The sequence below is a fragment of the Cnephaeus nilssonii genome (assembly GCF_951640355.1).
Source record: "Cnephaeus nilssonii genome assembly, chromosome: 13".
Taxonomy (NCBI): domain Eukaryota; kingdom Metazoa; phylum Chordata; class Mammalia; order Chiroptera; family Vespertilionidae; genus Cnephaeus; species Cnephaeus nilssonii.
The window spans coordinates 8,751,451-8,779,153 of NC_137084.1; the positions used below are offsets into that span (position 1 = coordinate 8,751,451).

General features: G+C 49.0%; 1 protein-coding gene across 3 annotated transcripts in view; it reads left to right on the forward strand.

Moving 5' to 3' along the window:
- KIAA1549L (KIAA1549 like) overlaps window positions 1-26,824 on the forward strand; it is a gene marked incomplete at its 5' end in the record, with an annotated part of 219,082 nt that extends 192,258 nt beyond the window's left edge. For all 3 annotated transcript variants that reach the window (XM_079789060.1, XM_079789061.1, XM_079789062.1), the window contains 5 exons: window positions 8,063-8,413; window positions 17,255-17,352; window positions 19,984-20,132; window positions 21,760-21,911; window positions 23,702-26,824. In XM_079789060.1, the coding sequence (XP_079645186.1) occupies window positions 8,063-8,413; window positions 17,255-17,352; window positions 19,984-20,132; window positions 21,760-21,911; window positions 23,702-23,983 (1,032 nt within the window). In that variant the 3' untranslated portion in view covers window positions 23,984-26,824. The remainder of the gene's footprint in view (window positions 1-8,062; window positions 8,414-17,254; window positions 17,353-19,983; window positions 20,133-21,759; window positions 21,912-23,701) is intronic.
- Window positions 26,825-27,703: the final 879 nt, after the last annotated feature.

The window sequence follows — 27,703 nt, forward strand, 5'->3', positions numbered from 1 at the left end:
ACGTCCTCAGCCCAGACTGCACACTAGTGCACGTAATTACCAGAAGCTCATGGAGGGCCACATGCATGTAGCTTAGCCGTCAGCCTCCGCACTACAGGAGTGCACGCTGCAGAGAGGTTCCAGCTGCCATCCACTGTCCCCAGCACGGCACCACGGGAAAGGGAGATGAGAGCAGGACTGGGAAGCAGTCGGGGGAATCGGTGGAGGAAAGCAAAGCAAAGGGGAAGATGGGAGCACCGCTCAGCACGCAGGCCCCAGCCGCCTGCCGGAGGCCGGGTGCATTGAGTTGTGTGTGATGGGGTGTTGGTCTTGCTGGCCTCTCTGGGCTGACAATGCAGCCGGCTTCCCTTTGATCCAGGTGAGCAGTGGTTACTGGAAGGAGGCCAAGGAATCAGAACAGTTGTTTTGATGGGTTCCATTTGCAAGGGGATGAAATATGATCTGGAAAGTTCCTCCCTCCCTCTGCCCTCCTCTCCCCCCCACCCCCCAACCCCCTAACTGCAATAGCCTATAGCAAGTCTGGGGCCTTCTAGACACATTTGTAAATCCCATTATTAACAGGACTCTCTCCTGCTCACCTACTCCCACCCTCCCAGCATCTTACTGCTTCGGCATGACGGTCGGAGGCCAGGGCAAAGCATGGGAATGTCCTGGCAGCTCATGGTGTTCCCAGGACAAAGTACAATCAGCTTCTAGTTTCACTGAGAGGCAAATGGTTGGATTTGGAGGCTTTGTCCTTCGCCTCCACCTGCTGCCGCCCGAAGAACTAGGTGCTCTTATGTTGACCCCACTCCCCCCACCGTCACCCCCTCAGCATCCCACCTAGAACCGTGTTACGTGTGTCTCCCATCTCAGCCGTCAATTTCTTTATCCTACCTCTGCCAGCTGCTTTCAGCTATTAATAGCCCTGGCTTAGTCTGTTATCTTAAGTTAATTTATAGTACATTGTATTTTAACAGAGGTTTTTAATCCAAAGGAAATGCATGATCATCAGAAATCTGGGTCCCTCATTGAGCTTGAGGCAGAGGTGAGGTGTTTGGTGGTGAAGAGGGCCTTTGGGTGTGTTTGGTGGTGAAGGGGGCCTTTGGGCGTAGGCAGTATCTCACCTGGCTTGTGGCTGCCCAGAAAGATACTTGTTAACCCCACAAAGATGGAGGCCCCTTGGCAAGGGGGGGTGGGGCGTGGGGAGAAGGGGGTCAGGAAGCAGGAGGCAGGTTTAGGAGGGAGCAGGCCAGGATTCAGGATGGCCTGCCTAGTGGCCTCACTCAGAGCCAGGCCTTCCCTGCAGGCCCAGGACCGCCCCCAACATGGGCAGTTTCCCGCTGGGCAGGAGACAAGCAGCTTCCCTTCTGTCGTGAGCGCACAGTGCCATCTGCCTGCTCGTTCTCTGATTCCCTCGGATCTGGATGCCTCCTGCTCCTACTCTTTACCCGCCTTCCCCTACCCCCCAACCCCCACCCCCACCCCCGCCTCTTGACCAGTGTAGCCGCTTATTGTAGGCCAGGATCCCCAGCACGCTCTTGGTATGAATACCTGTAGGAGAAGGGAAGGAAGCAGGGTTGGGCAGAGTTCAAAGCTGGGCTGTGCACAGATACCACACGGTCTCAGCTCACCCACGGGGAGCTCAGGAGCTCGCATGGACCTGCAGAGTTGTCCTGAGTAACAAGGTCAATTCCCAGTCGATAGCTGAGCAGCTGGCCGTGCGCCCGAAGCTGGGGGGAGTGTGCTCTCCGGTCCTGAGCAGCACAGCACGGCGTCCTCTCTGCACTAGTCCCCCAACCCTGTTCTCCTCGGCCCACATGTGGCCTCCAAACCCCCACAGGAGCCAGAGGCCAGCAGGCAAATGAGAACCCCCCTTGGGAACTGCTGTCCCTTTCCTTTCCTCCAGCAAACATGTATTGAGTGCAGTGGAATCATTGCATCGTATCTGCGATGAACATAGGAAAATTCAACAGCATAGGCCCTGAAAGACAAAGGAAACAGGTAACTTAAATATTGCAAAACAAAAACATTTGCGTATATTCTGTTCATATTGTACATTGCAGATTATGTTTTGCATATTTCTTTATAAGGTTGTATACCTGAGCCATGTATGTGTACTATGTGGCCCATTTAAGGATTTTCAAAGGTTTTACTATGCATGATATTTACCTCTCTGCTGGCATTAGCATCAAAAACCCCACATGTACTACCTGTGGGAGGCTCTGTGGAGAAGAGAAAGATGGATTAACTCTAGTGCTTGTCCAAGGTGCTTTTACGGACAGACAGGTACACACACACACACACACACACACACACACACACACACACACACACTCTGCTGTGGCAGTGACCTTGGGTGGGAGCAGGGAGTCCTCCTGAAGGTTCGAGCCTGTCTGTCCCACAGCCTCCGCCGGTTCCAGTCCCCAGTACTCACCTGCTGAAGCCGTCCAATAACTACCAGAGGAATTCAAAACCATACACCCTTGTTTAACATCCTTCAGTAGCTCCCACAGCTTCAGGGAATAGACTCAAACGCTCAGCTTCTGGCTCAGGACTCACCCTCTGTCTGGCCAGGGCCTGCCCTTCTAGCCGAAGCTCACCACCCTTGTCTCCAGCCCCACGTGCCCTTCCCAGACTCGTCATGTGGTGCCCCGTCTGTGTGTGTGTGTCTTTGCACATGCTCATCCCTCTGCTCTGAACATTCCTTCCAACCTGCTCCGTGCAGGACAAGGATTCTCAACCTCGGCACTATTGACATTTGGGGCTGGGTGATCCTTTGTCTGGAGGGCTGTTCTGTGCATCATAGGATGTTTAGCAGCCTCCCTGGCTTCTAACCACTAGATGTCTGTAGCACCTCCCCATTGTGACAACCAAACATGTGTTCAGACCTTACCAAATGTACCCTGGGGCAAACCCCTTTCCCAGGTGAGACCCGCCTGTCCAGGCACTGCTTTCAGAACTCGGTTGAATATTATCTCCCCCAGAATCTTTTCTGACACCTTATCGCCATGGGCCTCACTTAGATGCCTGTCCTTGGTGTTCCAGTAGCACCTGGGACTCACTCCAATCAAAGCTCTTACTCCCGGTCTTCCAGCCGGGAAGCAGGTTTATGTACATCATTTCCCCATCGGACTCCTCAAGGACAGGAATCATGTTTTATTCATGCTGGAAACCTCAGCACCCGGAATAGGAACTGGCACGTAGGAGATGCAGTGTCTCTCTTTGCTGAGCAAATGAACTAACAAGTGTGTCGACCAGAAGAGGTGACTCCTGAGCTGAGACCTGAAAAATAGGGGGCAGATTTATAACTTTGAACTATGTAAACATTGGCTTTGACTGGCCTGTGAAAAGTATAGACAAAAGGCTGTTACCACCGTTTAAAGTTAAGTCTAAAGGGTGCTGATCAGCGGGGATGCTTTGGCTAAAAGAACGGAAAGCTCGAGGAGGGGCACGAGGATCAAGATGGTTTACATCGAAGGGACAAGTGTTGGACCGCAGGAGCCAGTCCCCATGGAAATTATCTTTGATAACAGATTTCTTCTGGGGAAGAGCTGAGTTCGTGGTTTTGTTTTTCAAAACTCTGCTTCGGCAAGATGTGAAAAAAGGGAAGAGGCTACGGAAACTCATCTGATTCCAGATATGATGATGGCAGAGGGCCTGCAGGAAAGCCTCCCAGGAGAAAGGGCCGAATTGATCATCTGCGTGGCCCCCGTCCTCCTCCAATGGCTGGTGGATGAGGAAGGTAAACGTCTGCTCTAAGAAGCAGGCAACTGGACGTGCACATTCATAGCGGAAGGAAAGCATCAAGCAGTGGAGGGCTGACCAGGCCGGACAAGTAAATGAATGTGTATGTCTAAACAAGAATTACTCTGTGTCCTCACAGGCGAATGAGGTCGCGTTGGGAATTCCCTCACAGGGATCTGGCATGACTGACGTGCAATTCTACAAATGCGCATGTTTGTCTCCTTATCTTTTTGTATAGTTTATTGAAAGTATTAATATAGTTTAATAAGTAAATATTTTTAGGTTACATAATTGACTACTCATCTTTATATAATTAAAGCTCCGAATTTGAAGAAAATTAAAAGGCTATGTATTTAGTACTGTTGGTGTCCGTTTTCAACTTCTGAAAGTGTTCATTGTTAATTTGTTCTCATTTATAAATAAATCACATTATATTAAAAAAAAAAAAAGAACAGGAAGCTCACCCAACTCAAACTATCCTAAGTCGTTAAGGGAATGTGCTGGGTACCGTGACTCCGGGCATGGTGTGGTGGGGGCTCCGGTTCATTTCTCTGCCTCGGGCAGCACTGTCCTCTGCACGTGTTGGCTTTATCTGCAGGTTGGTTCTCTCTGGGGGGAAATGGCTGCACAGCCTCGGGCCTCACATCTGCATACTGCTTTGACCAACGCAAGAAGAGAATTTCTCTTCGCAAATGTGAACAGGGTTTATGGGTTGTACTCTGACTGAGCCGCTGTAGGTCAAGGGCCCACCCCTGTATCAGAAACTGTAGCAGTGAGGGTAAGGGGAGGAGGAGGCTTACACGGATTGATTTAACTCAATCAGACCTCACCAATGGAGCTGGGCCAGCTTAGACCCCCCGAGACACAGGGAGAAGAGTGGATGGATGCGGAGGCCATGCACAGCGCCCCATACCTGAAGAATATTGATGGTTGGGCTTTTTAAGGGGCAAAACCACATAATCCTCCCTGTCCGGTCCTCCCTCCATTTCAGCCTCTCATCTTGGGCCGACCCTCCCTCCATAAAGGGGAGGATCAACGTGGTGATGAGCCAATGACCACTATTCCCGGGGGCTTGGGAAGCCCTGGCTGAAGGTAGAGATTGTGTTTCAGAGGCAGATAGAATGACAAAGAGGGGTTCTGTGAGCCTGTGGATTTTACAAAAGGAGAAAAAGCAGGTGTGAGTTGGCGGTGGGAGAGGCTGTTTGGTTATGGAGCAGTGTTGACTCTCCAGATTGACCCTCTGTCTCCAGCCACCTGCAGTGCCCACTCAGCTAAGAGGAGGGAAAAAAGCAGGTGGTGACTCACCTCAAAGCCAAGAAGCAAAATAGCTCCCCATGAGAGGAGCCACTCTTTCGTGTTTACTTTCAGGGTGATTCCTTTTTAAAAGGTATTTTTAATTAATTGACAGTGGCTCATAGATTATTCTCAGCGTTCACAGAATTACTCTGGAACGGTTATGCTCGGGGCCTCCGGAGCTGGGCTGCGTCCAAGTTCCAGCTCAGTGTAGCGGTGTGAATTTGGGCTAGTTACTTCACCTTCTGCGCTGTGCCTTACCATCTATAAAGTGGCGATACAAATGGTACCTGCTTATAGGGTCCTTGTGAGAATTACATGAGCTGTCACAACTCTGGCTAACAGAATCCATGGGGGAGAGAGAGGGATACGCTTTTTTCTGTTTCTTTTCCATTCTAACACTTTAGACAGCTCAGAACGGATATGAATTTTGTCATAAAGAGAGGATTGTATTTTCCAAATGGCGCCTTTCTCCAGCATGGTGGGACGACAGAAGTGCTCTGTAAAAGGTGCCAAGACCTTCTCCCCAGTGCCCCCACACTGGCCGCACTTCCAAAGGTGATCGCTAAGGTGACACAGGGCAGCCAGTCATTGTAACTTAAGTTAGATGGGATGTTGTGACTTGCCCAGTGATTGTATTCCCACCGCTCTGTGGAGGGCAGCAGGTTAAGGGGGAAAGAGAAGAGGACGGAGCCTGACGCTCCTCCTGCAGGGTGGGGAAGGGTTGCTTTGGGAGCAGTGAGTAATGCTGAGACCTGTCCACTTGCCAAGGACATGGAAGCACGTTCTTTTACTCTTGACTGTCCACCCCCATAGTCTCCGTGTGATAAAAAGTGCCACCCTGCTTAGGAATCTACGCGAGACCCTGTAATGTCACTTCCACTCACCTAAGATGCAGAAACACAGCATGCTGATTGCATGTCCTTCTAGCTCCAAAGTGGTTGTGGGTCATCCTTTGGAGAGCAATCAGAGTGAAGTTAGAAAATTTGCTGAGAGTTTTTAAAATTCCATTTGCACACCTGTGGCGGAAGGGAAGTCATCAAACCCTTATTTTGACACACACACACACACACACACACACACACACACACACACACCCCTGTTCTGAGAGGCAGTTTCCCTCTATTGTCAGAGCCGCTTTGAGATGCAGGCTCGGGAGGAACTGCTGACTTCCCCCATTGCCCTGAGAGCTCCTCTCCCCACAGAGGAGGTGGAAACTCCCTGCAGCTTGGTTTCCACAAGCAGCTTTGTAAATATGTTTCTGCTTCCTCGGTGACAGGCAGCACTTGCCATGAGGCTGTTAAGCAGCCCGAGCGGGCATTAAAGGCAGAGAAGCAGCACTGTTTTATGTTGCTCAGAGGACCTTATTTGGTGGGGAGAAAAATGGGCCTGGAGCCAGAGCCATCCATCATGGCCAGATGGGCCAGAAATCTGTCTCGCTGAAACCCCTGCTTGGCCTTTGCTGTGAAGCGGCAGAGTTTGTTCAGACTCTGTTCTCCTTGCTGGGTGAAACTGTGGTTGACACTGAGCTGAAAATCGCTGCCTGGAGGCACGTTTTGGAGAGAGCCTTCAAATTCTTGTGCTCCAGAAATGACGTGCCGGGGTGAGGCAACGTGATACTGCACACACGTGTGTATCCTGGGAAGGAGGACTATGTAAGACATCGACCCACTTTGGGGCTCATAACTCAAGAAATTCTAGGATATATGGCTTCAAGAGTCCTTTATTCTTCCTCTTCAATTCCATCCTATATAATAAAAGCCTAATATGCTAAGTATCTGGTCATCTGTTCAACCAATCAAAGTGTGATATGCTAAGGCCACTCAGCCGCTTGCTATGATGTGCACAGACCAGTAGTTTAGTTTGCTGCTGGGGTCCGGCAGATCGGGACTGAGTGAGACGGGCTGGACACGCCCTGGAGCCCTCCTGCAGTCCCTCCCCAGCTGGCCAACCTCCTGCATCCCTCCCCAGCCCCAATCATGCACCGGTGGGATCCCTCAGCTTGGCCTGTGCCCTCTGGCAATCCAGGACCCCTCAGGGGATGTCAGAGAGCTGGTTTCTGCCCAATCCCACAGGCCACCACCCACAATCCAGGCTCGTAGCTCAGTTGATTAGAGCGTCATTCCAATACACCAAGGTTGTGGGTTCGATCCCCAGTCAAGGCACATACAAGAATCAACCAATGAATGCATAAATAAGTGAAACAACAAAAATTGATGTCTGTCTGTCTCTTCCTCCTTCCCTTCTCTCTCTGTAAAAAAAAAAATCAACCATCAAATAAAAATCAGCCATTAAAAATCAACCATAAAAATAAGCATTCATTGACAGGCAAGCACAAGACAGTCCATGCAGCCGGCTCTGGAAGCTGATAAAGTCCTAGCTCTCTGCCCATGTAGATACCATGGCTACTCCCTAAATGAAAGGTTCCCTGGAGAAAGGCGGGAGAACATTCTCAAACTTCACCAGGCATCAGGATCTCTGGGTGGGTTTGCTAAGGTACAGATGCTGTGTTCTGCCCCCAGAGCTTCTGACTCAGTGTGCACACCTTGACATCAGTGATCTAGAGGCAGGTTTTGTTATGCTTTCTGAAATTGGCATCAGGCAGCCAGCAATTTGCTAACCAATGGCTGGGCCCAGGACCACTGAGAGAGTTAGTCTAGAATCTAGAGTGCCAACCTTTGGAGTATAGACTGCAGAACGCTCTAGATTCTCGTACCTCACAGGCATCGGGGCAGAGAATGTCTCTAAAAGGTTTTAGAGAATACCATTCATGTCGTCAATGAAAAGCCATTTCTCATGGTCATTATGCTCATTAGTAAAGCCGTGGCACTGCTCGAGCTCTGGATAAGTGAGTGCACAGGGATAGCTGAGTGTGGCCTTACCGGTGCAATGATAGCTGACTGTCCATCACATGAATCCCTGGATAGGGCACACTTGCCTGATATCACCAGTCCAAGCTGGACAGTTGAGAGCACATTACAGGCAGCATTAATGGAAAGGAAAGTGAACTAACAAATCCATGGGCATTTGTTTGATCCCACAGACTGAGCCTGAAATCATAGAGGAAACCAACATTGACAGAGTTAACGAGCCGCGGGGCTACGGCAGGTCGCGGCAAGTGAAGGGCCACTCGGAGACGTCCACGCTGAGCTCCCAGCCCTCCATCGACGAGGTCCGGCAGCAGATGCACATGCTGCTGGAGGAGGCCTTCAGCCTAGCGTCCGCGGGCCACGCGGGCCAAAGCCGGCACCAGGAGGCCTACGGCTCAACACAGCACCTGCCCTACTCGGAGGTGGTGACCAGCGCCCCGGGGACCATGACGCGGCCCAGAGCTGGGGTGCAGTGGGTGCCGACCTACCGCCCAGAAATGTACCAGTACAGTCTGCCCCGGCCGGTAAGTCAGACATCCTGCCCGCCGGCTATTATCAGGTCAGTCCTGCCCAGGGTGTTCCAACAGGGGTCTCCGAGGGGGGCGTCTGGTGATAAGTCACCTTGAAATTTGGAGATGGGACTTTGCTGGGCTCTCATCCTGTCCTCCACCCATGATCCGGGCCTAAGCCTTTGAGTCCTCTGGACACACACCCTTGTTCCAACTGTAATGCACTTCGGGAAGAATTTCCTTTGCTGTTATCCCTCCTGTGAAGGGCTGACCTCATTCTTCGTGCACTGATGGTTTTCCTACGTTTCCAAGTGCGAGGACCCATTTTAAATGTCAAACGCATCGCAGAGCTGCTTGTGAGGGGTCCGTGTAGCCTGGTGGGTCAGAGCAGACGCTCTGGAGGCAGGGGGCTGGACTCTGAATCCCAGGTCTGCCACGCACTGGCTTTGTCACTTGGGGATGTCACTTAAATTCTCTACAGATGAGATCAGCAAATTAAAATAACCTACTTCCTAGCGTTATTGTGAAGAGTAAACCAGTTGATATATGCCAGATACTAGAAGAATGCAGGCACACAGTAAATGCCATAGAGGTGTCAGTCACGTTTATTTCATTTAGTGGTAACTGCACTTCAGTAGCTGAGAAAGCACCCAATGACCCAAGCTTCCATGAATAAACAACAATTTTAATTAGTTTGCATTGTGCTCATTATCATAGTATCTACATATATCTTTTTTTTTTAAAGACTTAGTTTTATAAGCCATACACCATAATAGACGATGCCTTGTACATGTATAAATTCCACCTTTGTATAGATTCCATGTATAGATTCCACCTCGGCCTATCCCCAAGGATTACTCATTAATAGAGTCTTATAAATCGTCATAGTGATATGTAATTACATAATAAAAGCTAACATTTGTTGTGTTTCACTGTTGCGAGGTACTGATCTAGGTGTCATGTGTATGTTAGCGCATTTATTTCATTCTTACTACAAGCCTCTGACACAGGTACTAGTTTTATCCCTATTTTACAGATGAAGAAACTGAGATTACACAGTTTGTTCAAGTCACACAGCCAGAAAAGGGCAGAGCCAGGGCCCAAAGCCAGGCAGTATGGCGCCAGAGCCCATATTCTTAACCAGTGTGTTTTTCTGCCTCGTGCTGTGTTACATTGCCATTTATATCATTCCTCTCATTTTCTGAAGCCTATGGACTTGGAGAGCCTTGTAATAACATCAAACATGTTAGCATGTCATTCCTAGCATGTCATTCTCTAGCCTGACCTTTCGCTATTGATTAAGCATTAGCAGGAGAGACTAAAGTTTGTTTGAAACGGAACCTCTGAGGCTATGCTTGGGTGAGGTCATCATCATTGCAGGTACAGAATTTCTGTTTTGTCCATTTGTTCCAGTGTGGTCAGATCTGGGGACTCTGACTCATGCTGATTAAGCTCAGAACAATTATTTATTCACAAACCTGCAAGGAGAAGCCAGAAGGCCAGGTGGCCAGAATACTTGTTTGCTGGCCCACAGGGTCTTTTCATTAGTAAAAGCCAAGTTGGACAAAGTGAGACATTATCAGAAGAACTGGTGTCAAAGTCAGCTTTCTTAGTCTGCAATATGCAAATCCAGAGAGTGTAGACAATAAAGGAAACAGGATGAACACGGGGCATCTTTTTTGCATCCCATTTTCTGAGAGAGGGGTGGAGTAATGCAAAATTTTTATACAAATTTTAAGCTAAAACAGGGCTTTAGGGCCATGTCCAGATCTCAGGAATACGACTTTCGTCTCTGCTGTCAGGGAACCTTGCTGGCTACGGCCAAGAAGCGCTGCCTTCCGGAAGAGTGACAGCAACACTGGGGCCACCACTGGCCCAGCTCCCATCAGTCTAGAGTCCCAATCCTTTTTTTAGAAAATTTAAAAAATTCTCACTGAACCGTACAAACCTGTCACCTTGATATATTTTCCCATGGTAGTCCTATTATAGTTTTCTACTAATTGAGCATTAAACTAGTACCCACTTTTATGGGGGAAGAACGAATCTCCTCACTGAGACTGAGAAAACACTCTAATCTTATCACACACAGGGTGGGGGAAAGTAGGCTTAAGGTTGTGAGTACTCAAAACATAGTTAATTCTTGTCTTATTATTTATTCATGATTGTATTACTTTTCATAAAACAACCATAAAGTGACTTTTGCCCCTCCCTGGATATACTACCTCTTAAGTGTCTGTCCCCTGAGAAAACTTACCTGTATCCATTCTATAGTGATTCACACTGACTTCAGTCTCATTGGTTCATCCCTCCTGAGCTCCATGTCCCAGGACTCTGCCCCCAGTCCAGAGTAGAATGGCACTCTCCAGCTGAATGACCTTAGCCAGTGACCACAACTCTGAGCCTCAGATTCCTCAGTCATAAAGTGGTGAGGACAAGTGGGCTGCAGGGAGGGTGAAATCCAGGTACCGTGTTCAGCACAGTCCTGGCACCTAGTCAGTGTCCAGTAGTCATTTGCCGATATTAATTAAAGTGCTTTACACGGCCCCTAGCACATTGAATTACTCAGTAAATGCTGGTCATTAATATAGAAAATATCCTCTCCTTTGCAGTGGGCCCCACTAGTTCTATCCCTTTCCCCCGACAGTTCTGAGATGACATCTTCTCCTGTTCTGTGAAATTCCTTTCAGTGCATGCTCTGGGTGCCCTACTCAGAGTTCCAGGGAAGCTGCACTTATGTCTAAAGATGGTTCTCAAGAACAGCGGGACCCCTTTGGCTGGAGGCCAGATTCTGGGAGTCCATGCAGAGATCTGGGTTTCAGAGAGAAAAGCTTAATCAACAGGATGAGCCTTAAAACCAATGGCAGGCAAGAAGATGCCACAAACCACATCCGTTACGCTCGGTTTAACAAAATCACCTAAAAATGTCATTGTGGGACATATGAAAACTTAGATGGTTCCCTTTGTCATAACACGGGGTTGGCAGTTGTGACAAGAAGGGCAAAAACATCAACATGATATACTTTAAAAATGACAACACACACACACACACACAAAGGAAAAAGGCTTGAGAAATAAGAGAGAGGGAAGCCATCCAACCCATAGGATATAAAAGGTAGTTCTTTTGTTATTAAGATTTCCTTTTTTTTTTTTTTTTTTTTTTTTTGCTAACAGCACATGTGGCCCCTATTTTCATGAAAGGAGACAATAGCCTACCTACATTGCACAATAGCCTACAAGTCAAAATGATGGTTCTTAACCCAAGTTCTTGTGGAGCCCCCTTGCGCTACGGTAATGAGGAAATCAATAGGAAAGATGGCAATTTAGAAGGATCACTGTGATCACTTTTCAGCTTCCCAAAAGGAAGGGTTCTGTGCTCTGCCGGAGGATGATTGGAGGCTGGCGGTCTTACTAGCCCATGCCCGGGGCCACGCTGATGGCATTTATACCAGGGAAAAGGTGACTGCTGGCAGTGTGGGATTTCCGCCCGGCATTTTAGGAGACTCTTGACCATAGTTTACCCCTTAAGTCTCTGAAGAAATTGGATTCGACACCTAATGACCAATGGGATTTGGCTAGCAGCTGTAATGGGTCTGTGCCAAGGGGAGGGAGACCATCCTCCGGCCTTCCTGTGGGTGTCTGAGAAGGGGTTTCCATGAAAGGTAGCAGGTGAAGGCATCTCCCTCTACAATTACTAGAGGCTTTACAGATGGAACTGACAATGATGATGATGATGATGATGATGATGATGATAATAGCAGTTGCCATCTATTAAGCTCCCTGTGTACCTGACACTGATCTAAGTGCTGTGCCGACATTATTTCTTATCATCCAACAACCACCCTATGAGGTCAGTGTTATGACTCAGTGAAGAAACTGAGGCTTGGAGAAGTAAAGAAACTGGTCAAGGTTACACAGTTATAAAGGGAAGAACTGGGGTTAGGACCTCGAGCTGTCTAACTTCAAGGCTCACTCTCTTTCCACCCTATGGCCAGGCCGATCGTAAGCATGCCCTCCAGGCTCCGATGAGAAGTCGAATCTCCAAAACTTCAGTGTGATCTTCTCAGAAGGAGGCGTACCCAGTCTGAGGGGATTTTGTCCATTCCTGTCATTGCCCCTTGTAAGGAAGACATGTTTTCCTCCCCTCCCCTCAAAAACAAAACAAAACAAAGTAAAAAGACCACTCCCAAACCTTTGCGTATGGTGAGATAGAAAGACATCATTTCTTGTGTTCAAGAAAGGTTACATTTCTCGTGTTTCTCCAAATCAAATTTGAATCTGTCCTGAGGTCCCATCTGTCCAGTAGGTGGGAAATTCAATGTCAGTTGTTACGGAGCTCCCTTCACCTCTAGTTACCCCAAAGTCATTGGTGGTTGGATGAAGTTGGATCCCCGGGAGCGGGTCCTCCCCAGGGTGGCTCATGGGGCATCGTCCAACTCAGGAATCATTGAAGGTGGGTCACTGTCATTCCCAGGCCAGCCTGAGCAAGGGATCTTTGCCTTTGGAAGTTCCTTTTGCCTGAAAAATTCCTTTTGAAAACCAACTAAGCACCCAACATCTGGCAAATGCATGCCCCTCTGAGTTTAGAAACATTCGCGTGAATAAAAACCCTTAGTCGATACAGGAGGGCCGCGTGGGAAAGAGAGAAGGAGGGGGGAGAGGAAGTCCGGAGCATACTTATTTCAGCCCACAAACTCAGGTGTGTAAGACACATGACCTTCGATATTTTTCTGTAATCTTCTCCACATGCCAGAAGCTTACTGTCAGTCAGGGCAGTCTCCCTCCATATCCCCGCGTTAAGCTTATTGGGGTTGGGGTTCCAAACCATGCTGAGGGGGTGGGGAGAAGGCTTCAGTATCTGGCCCCAGTCTGTCCTCATCTCACTGCTCTGGCTGGTGTCCCTGAGAAGTCCTTGTTTCTGCTGGGTCTCCAGGTGATAGACCAGGTGGAACACAGCTGTGTCCTGGTCCTCCTGCTAATAAGCTCTCTGCAGACCTCTCCATTTCTTCCTCGCATGCTTATGAGTTCTGGGGGAAGAGGGGGAATTCTGTGCTGCTGGTTCCTGGGCTTTCCTAAAAGTGGGTTCAGGTCCCTTTCTTTAAGATTCCAAACATTGCTATGGTATTTGTGTCCTCTCCTCCCCCTCCCCTGCCCCTCCCTCCAGAGCGAGGCAGGACACACAGCCCCTTCATCAGACTCATCAGCATCTAAGCTCCCTTGCCTCCTTCTACCTCTCCTCTCATCTATCCAAAGCGAGTTTACCTAATCTAGGGGCAGAGTAGTCTAAACGTACCTCACTTCTTCCAAATCTCTTGTTTGGGCATCAACCTTAGACCTTGAGCACTTTGGGGCTTAGATTTTTGATAGAATCCTAAGCTCTTGCTGTTCAATAGCTCTGGCTTTTGAAATACCAATAAGAACTGGCTCTTGGACCATCTTCATTGGCCGTGGCCTTCCCTGGGGCAGGAAGGTGGGATGCCCTCAATGCTTGGGACAGGGAAAGGGCCTTGGATTCAAGAACTATGTGTGTGTGGGGGGGGGGGGGTGGATAAGGACCTTAGTTGCTACAATTACTATATCAGAATATCCTGTCTCAGCCCTAGCCAGTTTGGCTCAGTGGCTAGAGCGTCGGCCTGCAAACTGAAAGGTCCCAGGTTCGATTCCGGTCAAGGGCACGTGATCGGGTTGTGGGCTCGACCCCATTGGGGGACTTGCAGGAGGCAGCCGATCCATGATTCTCTCTCATCATGGATGTTTCTATCTCTCTGTCCCTCTTCCTTCCTCTCTGAAATCAATAAAAATATATATTTTTTAAAAATCCTGTCTCAGAAGGAAGGGAATATCACTTCTCGAGTACCTACTATAAGATGTGAAATGAGTCTTCCAAACAGCCTTTGAAATGGAGATATTATACTAGTACCTTCATCACCTAATGAGACAGTAAGTTGCTCAAGGTCAAACAGCTGGTAAGGATCAAAGCAGGACTCCAGCCCATCTTTGTCTGACTCCAAACTCCTGCCGCTGTAGCATGCCACCTTAGCTCAGAATTGCAGGACAGTGCCCTTACCTGGCTGTGTGATTTTGATGAGACAGTTTACTTCTCTGGGGTTCAGTCTCCCTTCTGCTAAGGTAAGGGGTGTGGCCTGAGTGTCTCCTGCTCTCTTTCCACTAGAACCTTCTATGACTCCCAAGGCCTTGGGAGCCTCAGATATTCTCTCAGTAGCTCTTGGTGAACTGATAGAACTACCAGGATGTAAAGTTATTTATAGCTGCATGTGGCTTTCGGTGGACACCTGTTCACCTGGCGCAATATTCTTAGGGTCAGCACAATGCAGTGGGAGGGGTACCATGCGGTGAAACCCAGTGTTGTCAACAGGTATGGAAAGATTGGCACATCCACTCTGAACTGGACAAGGGCCTCCAATGAGGATGGTTGGCATTGGCTGTCAGTGCTCCTTCCCTGAGGTAAAGCCTGAGACCTTCTGACCTGTTCCTCTAGCCAAAGGCTGCCCCCTTGGACTATTACCCCTATAGTGCCACCCTTGACCAGATTCCTCTTCCTGGATGCATGCACATGCACAGGAGGGACCAGCACAGGTGGGTCTCACCTGGACTCACTCTCTACTGGGATTGCTAGAGGGGTTGGCCTTGACCCCTCTCCCTTCCCCCCTCTCCAGGGACATGAGGATTGAAACTTGGAGCAGACTGTGCACCTTCTTTCCCTCTAGGTGACAACCAAAACTTCTGGTCCGAGGGTGTCTGACTCTAGTCATACCCAGGCTCCTTCCACCTCGAAGATCTAAGACCTAGTTACAAAGACTGCCTTGAGTCCTGGATCTCTGAACTCCTTCCTAGGAGAGGGCAGAGATTCCAAAAGACAGTGTCCTTGGTCACCAAGCTGGGCAACCTATGCCACCATCATGAAACGTGGAACCGGGCAACAGTTTTGAGCAATAGCTTCCAATGGGGTCCCAGTCACAAAGCAGCCAGCAGGGAGCCAGGTCCCAAATCCATGAGAAGGGAAGCCAGTATTAGAGCCCGGAGGACTGTGAACCACGGGGGACTTGCACAGAGGGGATGTAGGCAGATGCTATGTGGGACCCAGGACCCAGGACCCAGGTTGCCTGTTTGAGGCCCTGAGGATACAGCCCACAGGGGGCTCTGATCTCTTCTGCAGTCTTGCTGGGTACCTGGATTTTTTTTTTTTTCCAAAGAAAGGAATTCCCTTAGTACTTGTCCAAAGTTCAGCACTTTTCATCAGTTCTGGTGAACTGGTACAGGACAGCCATGGACATAGAAAGCTTTTTCTTGGCTGGAAACTGTATTGACTAGAGAGCAAGCCTTCCAAGAACCAGGACAAAAATAGGTTGTCTGTCTCCTCTACTGGTTGTGAGAGGCCAGAAGAGAGAAGAGGGACTATCAACCCCTGGCTCTCTTTTGGGAAAGGTATGTCCTTACTTGTTGGTTTATGGGTAATAATAAAATGCAAAGTGGGAAGGACACCTAGGACAATGATTTTTAAATTCTCAGCAAAACTTGAGGGTTCAGGGAAATCCCCACGCTGTCATCGTGCAGGTAAGTGAAGAGCCAAATTCACCAGGGTACACCCTCCCCCCGCCCCTGCCGACACACACACCTCAGCAATCTAAAATAGAACCATGAGCTGAAACCAGAGCTGGAAATAGTGAATAGTAAGCAAAAATGAAAGGTGGAGTGGAGTCCTTGAGATTCCTCTTACATCTTGCATTTGCTACTGTGCTTCAAAGGTGTGTTTTATCCAGGATCAGGTTGTTATTTAGTGGGTTGGCCCTAATGAGTATACAGTCTGCCATAATGCTGAAAGGAGGGAGACTCATTCAGTTTAAAGATTCCCTCTGCTGCTGCTTTCGGTCCTGATGCCTTCAGTCTAATCTTGTCATCTGGTCATCGAGAGATCTGGCAGGCCTTGGTACCTAAAGAAAAAGATGAATGAGAAGCACAAGTTAAGCTTTATCTCCCCAGAGGGCATTTCTAGATTTGCTCTTGCTAAGAAGGCTGTGGCCTGGCTCTCTGATCCTGTCACCAACCGTTGTCCTCTTATCCACTCAAGTGTTGACTAAAGTCTTTATTTTTGTGACAGTTCCAATCATTTATCTTTGAATAGTGCTTTCTAGATTGCAAAATACTTCACACATACACTCACTTGCCTGATTTTCGCAGCACCCCTCTGAGCAAGGTGTCTTTTCTCCATTTCAAAAGAGGACACTGAGGCCCAGAGAGGTCACCTGACTTGCTTAGGGACATAAAGTCTATTCATCAGCAAACTAGGCCCTCCACCCATACCTCCTGATTCCAAGCCCATTGCTTTCCCCCATTAAACCTCATTTCCATGAGTGAGAAAGCAAAATGCAATCAGTGGCTCATTCATCTAATATTTATGAATTGTCTTTAATATACCAGGCATTGTTCCAGGCTCAAGGAGCTAGCTGGCAACAAAGTCCCTGCCCTCATTACAGTCTAGGTTGGTGGCAGATAATAAATAAACAAGCAACGTTAAAAGCACACCAGGGAGAAGGAGCAGCATGTACAAAAGCCCAGGCGGGAAAGAACTGGGAGTATTCAATTGCCAAGAGCACCTTTGCAAAGAACAATTGAAGGACTCAGTGACCACAGTGGCCTAAGCAAAGGGGACAGTGATAGGAGATGAGATAGAAGAGGGGGCTGGGAGACATCTTAAGGATTATCTTAAGGGGGAAGTTTGAGGAAGGAAGAAAAGCCTGCCCCTCCGAAATTTGCTTCCATTTTACATAAGAAGGATCTCTGTGTTGGCTGACCCTGGGTTTTAACAGATCTCCCTCTATTTGCTTGTTTCTTTCACAGGCCTACAGGTTCTCCCAGCTTCCTGAAATGGTCATGGGCTCTCCGCCTCCGCCTGTACCTCCCCGGACTGGCCCCGTAGCGGTCGCTTCTCTCAGGCGGTAATGCTTTCCTGTGCTTGCTTTGTTTGGAATATTTGGAAAGGATTTGGACCTGTGTACCCCGACATGACAGGCTTCCTTCAAGCCGTGCCCCATTCTGGTGCATCACCCATACAGACAGCCATGTGCCTGGGGCACCTGAGTACCATGAAGGATGTCAGGGACATAGAGGGCTAACCGGCTTTCCTGTCATTGTAAATAGAAAGTCCTGGAGAACCCACAATTGAAGAAACCCAGTGTCATTGCCCCATGCCCTGAAAGCTCCGTCTCTGATCTCGAACATGTAAAAATTACCCCAGCGGGGGCCACCACAACAGGTGGTTAGAGTGTCAGCCCACAGACTGAAGGGGGGTTCGATGTCTAGTTGCCTCCTGCCATGTGTGCCCCCTTTGTTATTAGGGGTGGTGTCCAAGAGGCCAGGGAGCAGCACGTCTCAGCGCTCACCCCAACTCGTGACTTCAAGAGGGAGAGGCTGAGAGCACATGAACTCAGATATGTCCTCTGTGACGCACATTCCCTTTGCTCTGTGATATAAAAAGCACGTGTTTTTGTTGTTATTGTTTTCCTATCCTCCCTCAAGGGTATTTTTTCCATTGATTTTTAGAGAGTGGGAGGGAGGGAGGGAGGGAAGGAGGGAGAGAGTGAGAGAGAAAGAGACCCATTGATTGGTTGCCTCCTGTACACCCAGACTGAAGCCGGGAATTGAACTTGCAACTCAGGTACATGCCCCTGACTGGGAATCGAACCCCCCTTCAGTCTGTGGGCTAACACTCTAACCACTAATCCAAACCAGCCAGGGCAGCACCTGTTTTTACTAAAGATGGACGAGAAACACAAAGGCCGTGAGCACTGGGGGAGGTCGAAATACACATCATGTCCAGGGCTGGGAGAAACAACTGGTCCCAGGGGTATGTACGGGCCACTGCCCTGGCTTCCGACCCTAGCCTCCCCCAACACACTAGTCGCACCCTGTCTGTGGACCACAGGTTTGAATTGTGTGAAAACAGTAAAGAAAAATGGCTTTCCCTCAGAAGCAACCCTGCCCTCAATCCCAGCGGCTTAGGATCCCCGGCTGTGTGTAGACCCCACCCCGTGGCCCCAGCCGAGCTCAGGGTCCGGTGAGAAGCAGCAGACCAGGGTTCCATCTGACTTGCCAGGAACCTGCTGTGTAAGCCCAGGCAAGTTGCTTCGCCCCTCTGGTCCCTGGTTCCTTATCTGTAAAATGAGAGCAGCACCCTAACTGTTCTCAGAGGCTCTGGGATTCCTCAAAGGGGACCAAGTGTATGGTGCAGGCATTCTCCTGGGAAGGGTGCAGGCATTCTCCTGGGAAGGGTTTTCTGACGGAGTAGCAGATGCTGGGAACAGTATGAGGGAGGCCAGGGCTGGGGAGTGAGGAGGGAGGGATTGAGAAAGAAAGGGAGACCCACCCCACACGGCTGGGCCTTCAGCAGCAACCCTCCCTCAGTTACTCCCCAGGGTTCTGGCTGGGAGGAGCGTCACATCCACCCTTTGTGGTAGACTTGCCAAAACCCAGCATCTATTTCATCTCTTCTCTCAACCACCCGTCTCCTCCCCTGTACTTCCGCACTGACTGCCATCCTTGCCAAATAGGAGGTCACGGCCCACTCTACAAACCCAAAGGTTTTGATCTCTGCTTAGAGGGTGGCCTGTGGGCTGGCAGCCTGCCACCTGCTGTGGCTTCCTTTGCCTCCCTGCCGTGTTAATGGTAGGGCAGCCTGGAGTCTCTGTGGCGAAAGCACCCTCTAACCATGGGAGAGGCTCACCCTTCCTAACAATGGGAGAGGCCGCTGAGCCCAGGCTGCCCTCCTGGCTTTCTGAGCACTTGGTGGAAATACGATGTGTTAAATGGGCCAGATTCTCTGCTTGCCTGGGACAGAAAAAAAATGTGTTCCTATTCATAATGCCCAGGAAGTGCCCGAGTGCTCGGCTCCTGTGCCTGGAGCTTCCCAGAGCCTTGGGCATCTTGTTCCTGTCCAGTAACTAGTCCTCAGGGCCCTCTGAGTCACCCATCCTGGTGTCAGGAGCGGGGAGCACCCTCGCTCTTCAGATGGAGCCTTCTCATTGGCTGTTGATGATGTCATCACCTCTCAGATAGACAATGCTCAGTGCTAATTGCTTGGTTTAATTTTATGTAGAAATTAAGCACTGAACTCCCCAGAGACACAGGAGCCGCCCTCAAGGGGCTACTGACCTTGAATATCTAATAATGTCTCCAGCGCCCGGCCACGATGGCTCAGTGGTTGAGCTTCGACCTAGGAACCAGAAGGTCATGGTTTGATTTCCAGTCGGGGCACATGCTCAGGTTGTGGGCTCGATCCCCAGGGTGGGGTATGCAGGAGGCAGCCGATCAATGATTCTCTCTCAGCATTGATGTTTCTATCGCTCCATCTCCCTTCCACTCTGGAATCAATAAAAATATATTAAAAGTAAAAATAAAAATGTCTCCAGCTTGGGCCACCACGATGACTGTTACTGGTCTGGGCGTGTTGGCCCCTTTGTTATTTGGGGGGCAAATCCTCATGGGGCTTGGAGGCTGCTGCGGTTCCCCAAGGTGACTGCCCAGCCGGCCATGGTCCAGAAGCGGCTAACGTAGCCCCTCTGCCCACCCAGGTCCACCTCCGACATTGGCAGCAAGACCAGGATGTCCGAGTCCGCTGGGCCCGAGCCGGCCCACCTGCATGACAGCGCCTCCTTTACGCAGGTGTCCAGAGGCCCCGTGTCCGTGGCGCAGTTGGATCAGTCAGCTTTAAATTACTCAGGTGGGCAAGAGAAGAAAAGCCTGCATCGGACCCTGGTCCCAGCCTCACACCCTCCCTTTCCTCCCCCCCGCCCCGCCCCCGACATCCACACTCTACCTTCTACCTGCCGCCCTCAGGAATCCAAGAGCTGCTCCTTTTATTTTTCAAAAAGATCTGAAATCTGACAAAATATTAAGATGTGTCTCAGTCAGGGTATATGTTAACATTTTGCCAGATTTCCGGTTTTTAAAAATGATATGTTTTTAAAAGCATTACAGATAACAACGGTCCATCTCCATCTAAATTCCCTTCTCCCCAGAGGTCATCACAGTCTTAGATCCTGGGTGTTAACCTTTTGCTACATATGCATGTATGTAACAGTATATATCTGCGATTTTCAACTTTTTCATCTCATGGCACACATAGACTAATTACTAAAATTCTGCAGCACACCAAAAGAAATGTATTTTGCTGATTTTGATTCATTCGCACCAGATCGCTATTTTTGAGTTGGCTGTCGTCATTTTTTTTAATTTGACCATCTAAGGGAAAAGAGGTCAGTGTAAAGAGTCAGGTATTACATGTTTTAAACATTCTTATAGCACACCCGTGTGTTGCAGCTCACCGGTTGAAAATCGCTGGCATATATTAATGCTTTATATATTTGACATCTACATCAGCGCTATCAAGCTATGCATTTCCTCCTGCACTTTGTTCACTTGACTCAGCCCCCCTCGCCTCCAGGTTGCTGGATACACATAGATCTAGTTCAGTGATGGGCAACCTTTTGAGCTTGGTGTGTCAAACTTCGCCAAAAAACTGAGCATAACTCGGGTAGTGTGTCACTTTGAGGAAAAAACTAACTCCAAGACTCTAGTCGCAAATGTTTCATCCTCAGGAGCAGCAAATGTTTCATCCTCGGCATGCGGCCGCGTGTCATCAGAAATGGCTACGCGTGTCAGTGCTGACACGCGTGTCATAGGTTCGCCATCACTGATCTAGTTCATTCCTTTAAACTGCCATGTGATCTGCTCTTACAGGATCTGCCACAGTCGATCCTTTCCCCTAGGGAGGGACATATTGGTTGTGTCCAGTTTTTTATTATTACCAACAGTGTTGAAATGAACATGGAGGTCTGTACCCGCCCTTGAATGGTGTTGTGTTTATTAAAACCTTACCTTTTAGGCTAAACCTGCAAGCACCCAGTTGTCAACGCTTTAAAGCATTCACTGTGCCCAGAAATTTCACCGGGGGGATCCATTGCTTTTGGTTTCTTTTCTTGGCTCTTTAAAAATACCCTGCCTCCTGGGAGGGCGACACCTGGACACTGAGGTGCCCTTTCCTCTTGTCAGCAGGTCTGAGGTGTTGGGCTGCGGGTGTGGGAAGTGGAGAGGGCTCAGCCAGGGGAGTTGAGCAATCATTTCTCTAGAAAGACAGGCTGAGTCGGCAGATCAGGCCTTTCATACTGACTGGGCAGCGAACAAGGCTGAGGCTACAGGTGGAGATCTGCTGCTCCCCCATTACCAACTTCCCCAATGCCAGACCCCCCCCCCCGCCCCCTGCTTCCCAGCTTCCTCAGCTTGTGCAAATGTCAGCTGAGTGGGTGGGGTGCTGGCCTAATCTCTCCCATCCATCTCCTCCATGCCAGGCAACACGGTGCCCGCAGTGTTCGCCATCCCCGCTGCCAACAGACCGGGCTTCACCGGCTACTTCATCCCGACGCCCCCCTCGTCCTACCGGAGCCAGGCCTGGATGTCCTATGCGGGAGAGAACGAGCTCCCGAGCCAGTGGGCCGATTCGGTGAGACCCTTGCTGATTCCCCACAACGTTACCTGCTTGACACACTTCAGGGAGCAAAGGGGTGAGGGGTTGAGACGAGTGTGTTATCTCACTCCTCCTTCCACCAACCCGCTGGCTAACGTCAGCCGTCTTAAAGGAGACGTGGTAAGAGGGGTTGTCCTTGGACAGAGGAACTTGAGACCTGCCAGGTTCTACATCTTCCTGAATCAAAGAAATGTTTCTAATGACTGCCATTCGGGGGATATTTTCTATGTGCTAGATACCATGTTGGATATTTTATTCATATGGTCTTATTTAATCTTCACAGCCAACCTAACAGGTAGGGGTTATTAGTCCCATGATGCGTCCCGTTTTGCTGACGAGGAAAACTGAGGCCTAATCTAAAGCCACCCAGCTTCTGTAAGGTGCTAAGGCCAGGATTCAAACCTGCCTCTGTCTGGCTCCAAAGTGTTTTTAAAGAGGTTCCTTTTAGCTTTAAAATTCTGTAAAAATGTTTACATGAAATACCGGAAAATGAAGTATTAGAAACTCAGGACTGAATTACTTTGCATGCACCCCCTAAAGCTTCCTGCGTGACTTTCAGCCAAGGACTGGTTTCTTCCGTCATGACAACTAGGAGTTGTGGCACCGATATTCACACCCAAACCTGTCAAGGGCTGCTAAGTGGAAAACACAAACCAACAAAAAAACCCAAGGGGAAAAAACCAGCACCTGGATGGCCCTTAGAGTGGGGAGTCCCCTTTGTGTGAGTCTATCCAACATGGATAAGAAAGACTGTCTCAATTTAAATTACAAAAGAAAGAAAGAAAGACTGGCTCCCCGGGCTGGGCCTGAGGGCACCCAATACTGTATGTCACTTTAGGGCTTGGTCTCAGCATGCTAGAGTTAGGAAACATGTTGACACCCAAGGCCCGGGTCACTCCTGGGGTCCATACATTCCACCCTTACAGATTCAACTCAGCCTCACAGTTGGTGTCTATTCTTACTGTAGCGATGTCTGATCTAAGTGACATCATCAGGGGTGAAGTTATTCTACATATATTAATTTTCCTGGTGATCAAAGCTTACCCCTTGAATTTCTAAAATGTTTTAAAATATATGCCATCTTGCATTTTTAAAATTCTGGAATGAATTCTATCCTTCTGCCTTCTTCTTTAAAAGAGGAGCATAATTGAATTTGTCTTTAGCCAATGATTCAGCACCATTATTATCCCTCACTATATTAAAAGGACATCTGGCCCTGGCCGGTTTGGCTCAGTGGATAGAGCGTCGGCCTGCGGACTGAAGGGTCCCAGGGTTCGATTCCGGTCAAGGGCATGTACCCAGTGGGGAGTGTGCAGGAGGCAGCTGATCGATGTTTCTCTCTCATCGATGTTTCTCTCTATCTGCCTCCCTTCCCTTCTGTAAAAAATCAATAATAAAAATATTTAAAATGACATCTGTAAGAAGGTCCCTGGTGGCTTGTAGGATTCTTTCCCCCATCGGATACCTCCAAAGTACTGTAATTTTTGGATTACAACACTTCTGTTTGCTGGATTCTGCTTATATTAAAAAGGTAGCCACGTAGATTCATATGTAGATGCAGGTATGTTCCCACCAGCATATCCAGTGAGAATATTCAAATTACCTACTTCCCAACCAGTCTGACTCCAGGTTTTGTATCTGTACAACGGTACGTGGCCTCCGTTTTCTTCCTAATCACTTCCCTCCTGCCTCCAGTGTCAGGTGCATCTATGACGAGCCCCTTCCTAACCCCAGGCCCCTCCTCTGTCTCCCAACATCCTCTGCAGGTCCCCCTCCCAGGGTACATCGAGGCTTACCCCCGGTCACGTTACCAGCAGAACTCCCCCTCCAGGCTCCCTCGGCAGTACAGCCAGCCGGCCGGCATGCACCCCAGCTTGGAGCAGGGCCCCGTGCCCTCCGCGGCGGCCTCCCAGCAGAGCCTGGCAGAGAACGACCCTCCCGACACTCCCCTGACCAACATCTCCACGGCGGCCCTGGTGAAGGCCATCCGGGAGGAGGTGGCCAAGCTGGCCAAGAAGCAGACAGACATGTTTGAGTTCCAGGTCTAATGCCTTAGCCCCGGGGGCTTCCAGACTCTGAGGAAACCGTCTTCGGGCTTCTCCAGCCTAATGCGTTTGGGACTTGAGGCATAGACAGTGGGTGAGTCTTCCTCATCCTTAGTTTCTGAAAAGGTGAACCGTGGGGCTTCTGGGAAACAGAGGAAACCCTTGAATGACTGGATTCTCGGCCTCTTCAACCGATTGTATGTCCAGAGGTCCCTGCTTGGGACCGTATGCTTGATATTGTGTTATATTCAAACTGCCCGTGTATTTCCCTACGGAGCCTTAGTCGGGAGAGACACTAGCTAAGCTACAGATTCCTGTCCAATGCCACATTTCAGTAAGTCACCAGAAGGTGGAGGCCATAGCTCTCTCTTTGGTGACTCCTGCATGTTAACTGTTCCTGTGTTAAAGGCTATGCAGGCGTGTGATTACGCACCAGACTGTACTCTCTCATTCAGCCATGACTGTCCTCGTTAAAATCACCTCCTGTCTGGAAGGGAGGCCCTGACTCCGGCCAAGAAACCCGAGTCCTCTTCTTTTAGAGATTCGTATTCAAAGTCAGGTGCATCAGATGAAAACCAGTGCCATCAGTGACTGTACCTCTCCCCCACCCCCTATTAAGCAAAGGCCAGGAAAGAGAGAAGATGAGAGGGAATGGCTGGTTTGCGTTGACAGGTGTTTGAAAAGGTGTTGTAATTTTGGAACCAGAGTACCCTGTGAGCCGGGATCCAACTGAAAGAGCAGCGGTGCTCAGAGCTTTTAGGGTCCTACAAAGGGAGAACAGTTCCTGGTGGAGCTTTTTCTTGTGGCCTGAGAATGAAGCTCCTCTCTCTTCTGGGATAAGAGATACATCAATGACTTTTATGAGAAATATCTCTGTCTTTTCAACAATGACGTCCAGCCTGGGCTGCCGAGTGACGCAAAAGGAACTAATGATGGATGCCTGCTAGAAGCAGGAAGCGTGGGTCCAGCCTCCCCAGCCTGCAGCCTCTATTCATAGAAGCTTCTGAATGTAGAACATCCATTGATTTACGTGTAAATGTAAATAACATTTTAAAAAGTGTATGGAGGTAGCCAGTCCCCTCCTTCCCCCACCCCCTGTGGTTAAGGGACACTGGAGGACATTCGCTGAAACGGCCGGGCTGCTGGCCTTGTGGGGGTGATGTCGAGAATCACCTGCCCTCATGGCGCGTGGGCCTCCAAAGCTCTGGGTGGGCAGCGTCTCCCAGCCCCAGGCACCTGCCGCACAGTCAGCGCAAAGCCGAACAGCTGCTGACTTCATTCAGGTGGCCTCGGGGAGAAAACGCGGGTCCCCTCCCCCACACTGAGGGCTCACTTGGCGTCTGCTGGAGAACGAGGGCCTGTCCTACCTTCACCCAAGATCCATCTCGCTTCAGCCGTATCCATTCCCTGAGCCCATCTTTCCATTCTCCTCACGAGTTTCTTTGGTCTTTACTGAGAGAAGGTGGCAATTTAAAAGGTGAGAGAAGAGTGGGAGTGGAACTGATTAGAATGGGAGATTCGACTGTCAAAGCACAGACTTTTCAAAGAAGCGGTCTTTATTTCCCAATGGCCAGTGGCTCTTTCTGGGATGTTCCGGAGATGACGTGTCAGGAAAGTCCCAGACAAGCCTCTTGTTCGGATGATGTTAGGTAGTGTCTTTTGGTATGCTGGTTGATCTTTCATAGTGTTAGCTTTTTGTTACTTAAAAAAAACAAATCAGCTATAAATAAAATGTATTTTTGTAATTTCCATGTGTATATATATGGTATATTTCTACCAATGGCTAGTTGTTGTAATCCAAAACCTAAATCAGCTTGCAAAACACTATGGACAGTGTGAGATTTTATCGACAGATTAACACAATGCCTAAGTCTATCTAAACTGGTATTCAATGCACTTGAATGAACAAAGAGCCAAAGAAACTCAGCCTTTTCATGCAAACGGTATGAGTCTGATAGAGTCAGCTACATTGTCCCGCCTTATCAATAATATTAATATTTCATCAGTGCAATGACATCAGCCCAGTACTTTGTCTGCTTGGTCAATGCCCGGAAATGTTATATGTGGAAACGAAGTTTTAAGACCTTAGTGTAATTAAAATATATGCACATGCTTCAGAGACAGTGTCTGAGCTGTACATGTGCCGGTAACTTACAGAGAACGAGCCTGCGGCCCCAGCTTGCTAAGAGGATGAGAAACAAATCATTGCAGTCTTTACAGAATCCATGAAATACTGAGTTAGTCAACTGAGACAACTGAACACGCAGCATGCTTAATCAAACCCTCCCTTAAACTAGACACCAGCGGTTTAAGAAAGTACGTGGGAGGCAAACCTTACACGGAAAAGAGGTCCGTCTGCTCATGGTTTCCCACCCGTGGGCTGACAGCCACCATGGTTTGATATCCTGTGACTAAGACGGGGTCCCTTCTCAGAAGAGTCTTCTGACCTCATGGATGGGACAGAGACCTGGGAAGCTGGCTCAGAGAAAAGGCAAATGTTCAGAAGTGCCTCGTGGAAGTGAAAATAGAGTTCCACGAGAGCCCAGAGGCTTTGTGGTCCTCATGACCCTCCAGGCAGTTGGAGAAGCCACAGGACGGTGGTGACCTTGGAGAAGGAAGCAGAGTCCCGAGACATGGAGTGACCTGCCCAGGGCCCCGGCCCACGCCTGCTGATTCATGACCCAACTTGCTTCCCATTTCACCATGCTGCCTGCATGCTTGTCTGTGGTTTCTTGAACTATGCTAGGAGGTTTAAAAAGTAGACGAGGGTCATCTGAGACATTCCCTATGTTCCTGTGAAGGAAAAAAGATGATGGAATGTGTAAAGAACTTCAGATAAAGTGTATAGAGGACAATGCCTTTGTAGCATAATAAACATTTTTTTTTGGAACTCGTTTTGACTCGTGAGTTTTGGAACTCATTTTGACTCTTGAGTTTTAAAACTTGTTTTGACTCGTTTTGACTCATTTGGAACTCGTTTGGAACTCGTGAGTTTCCTGCAGTCTGAAAAGAAATGCATTTTGGCTTTTTCTAGAGAACGCTGCCAAGGAAATGGTGTTCTCAACTGCTGCTCAAGGCTAGGGGTGTATTCCTCTCAATGCCATGGACCCAAACAGGCAGCCAGAGGGGCCATGACCACGTGTCACTGGGAGGCAGCAGATTCCATGCTCTGCGTTGGGGAGGCAATCCCGAGGTTCAGGAAAATGTCTAAACGTCTGTTTGTGGGTCCTGGTACCTGTGACCTGAGATAGCAGTGTTACTGGAGCAGGAATGGCCTCTTCCATGGTGTGCAATGGACTGAAGGTTTGTGCCCTCCCCCCACCCAATTTATATGTTGAAATCCTAACCCCCAATGTGATGGTATTAGGAGGTGGGGCCTTGGGAGGTACTTAGGTCATGAGGGTGGAGCCCACATGAATGGGATTAGTGCCCTTATAAAAGGGATGCCCTCTTTTCTGCCTGTGAGGATAAAATAATCAGTTGGCAGTCTGCAACCCAGAAGAGTCTCCAACAAAACCCTACCATGCTGGCACCCTGGTCTGAACTCGCAGCCTCCAGAACTGTGAGAAGTACATTTCTGTTGTCTATAAGCCACCACCAGTCTATGGTACTTAGTTATGGCAGCCTGAGCTGACCAAATCAGACTGGATTATGTAAGACTCAATTCTCTGGACCCAAGACAAATTGTATGGTACATTTGTTAATTTAGGAATTTAACAGAAG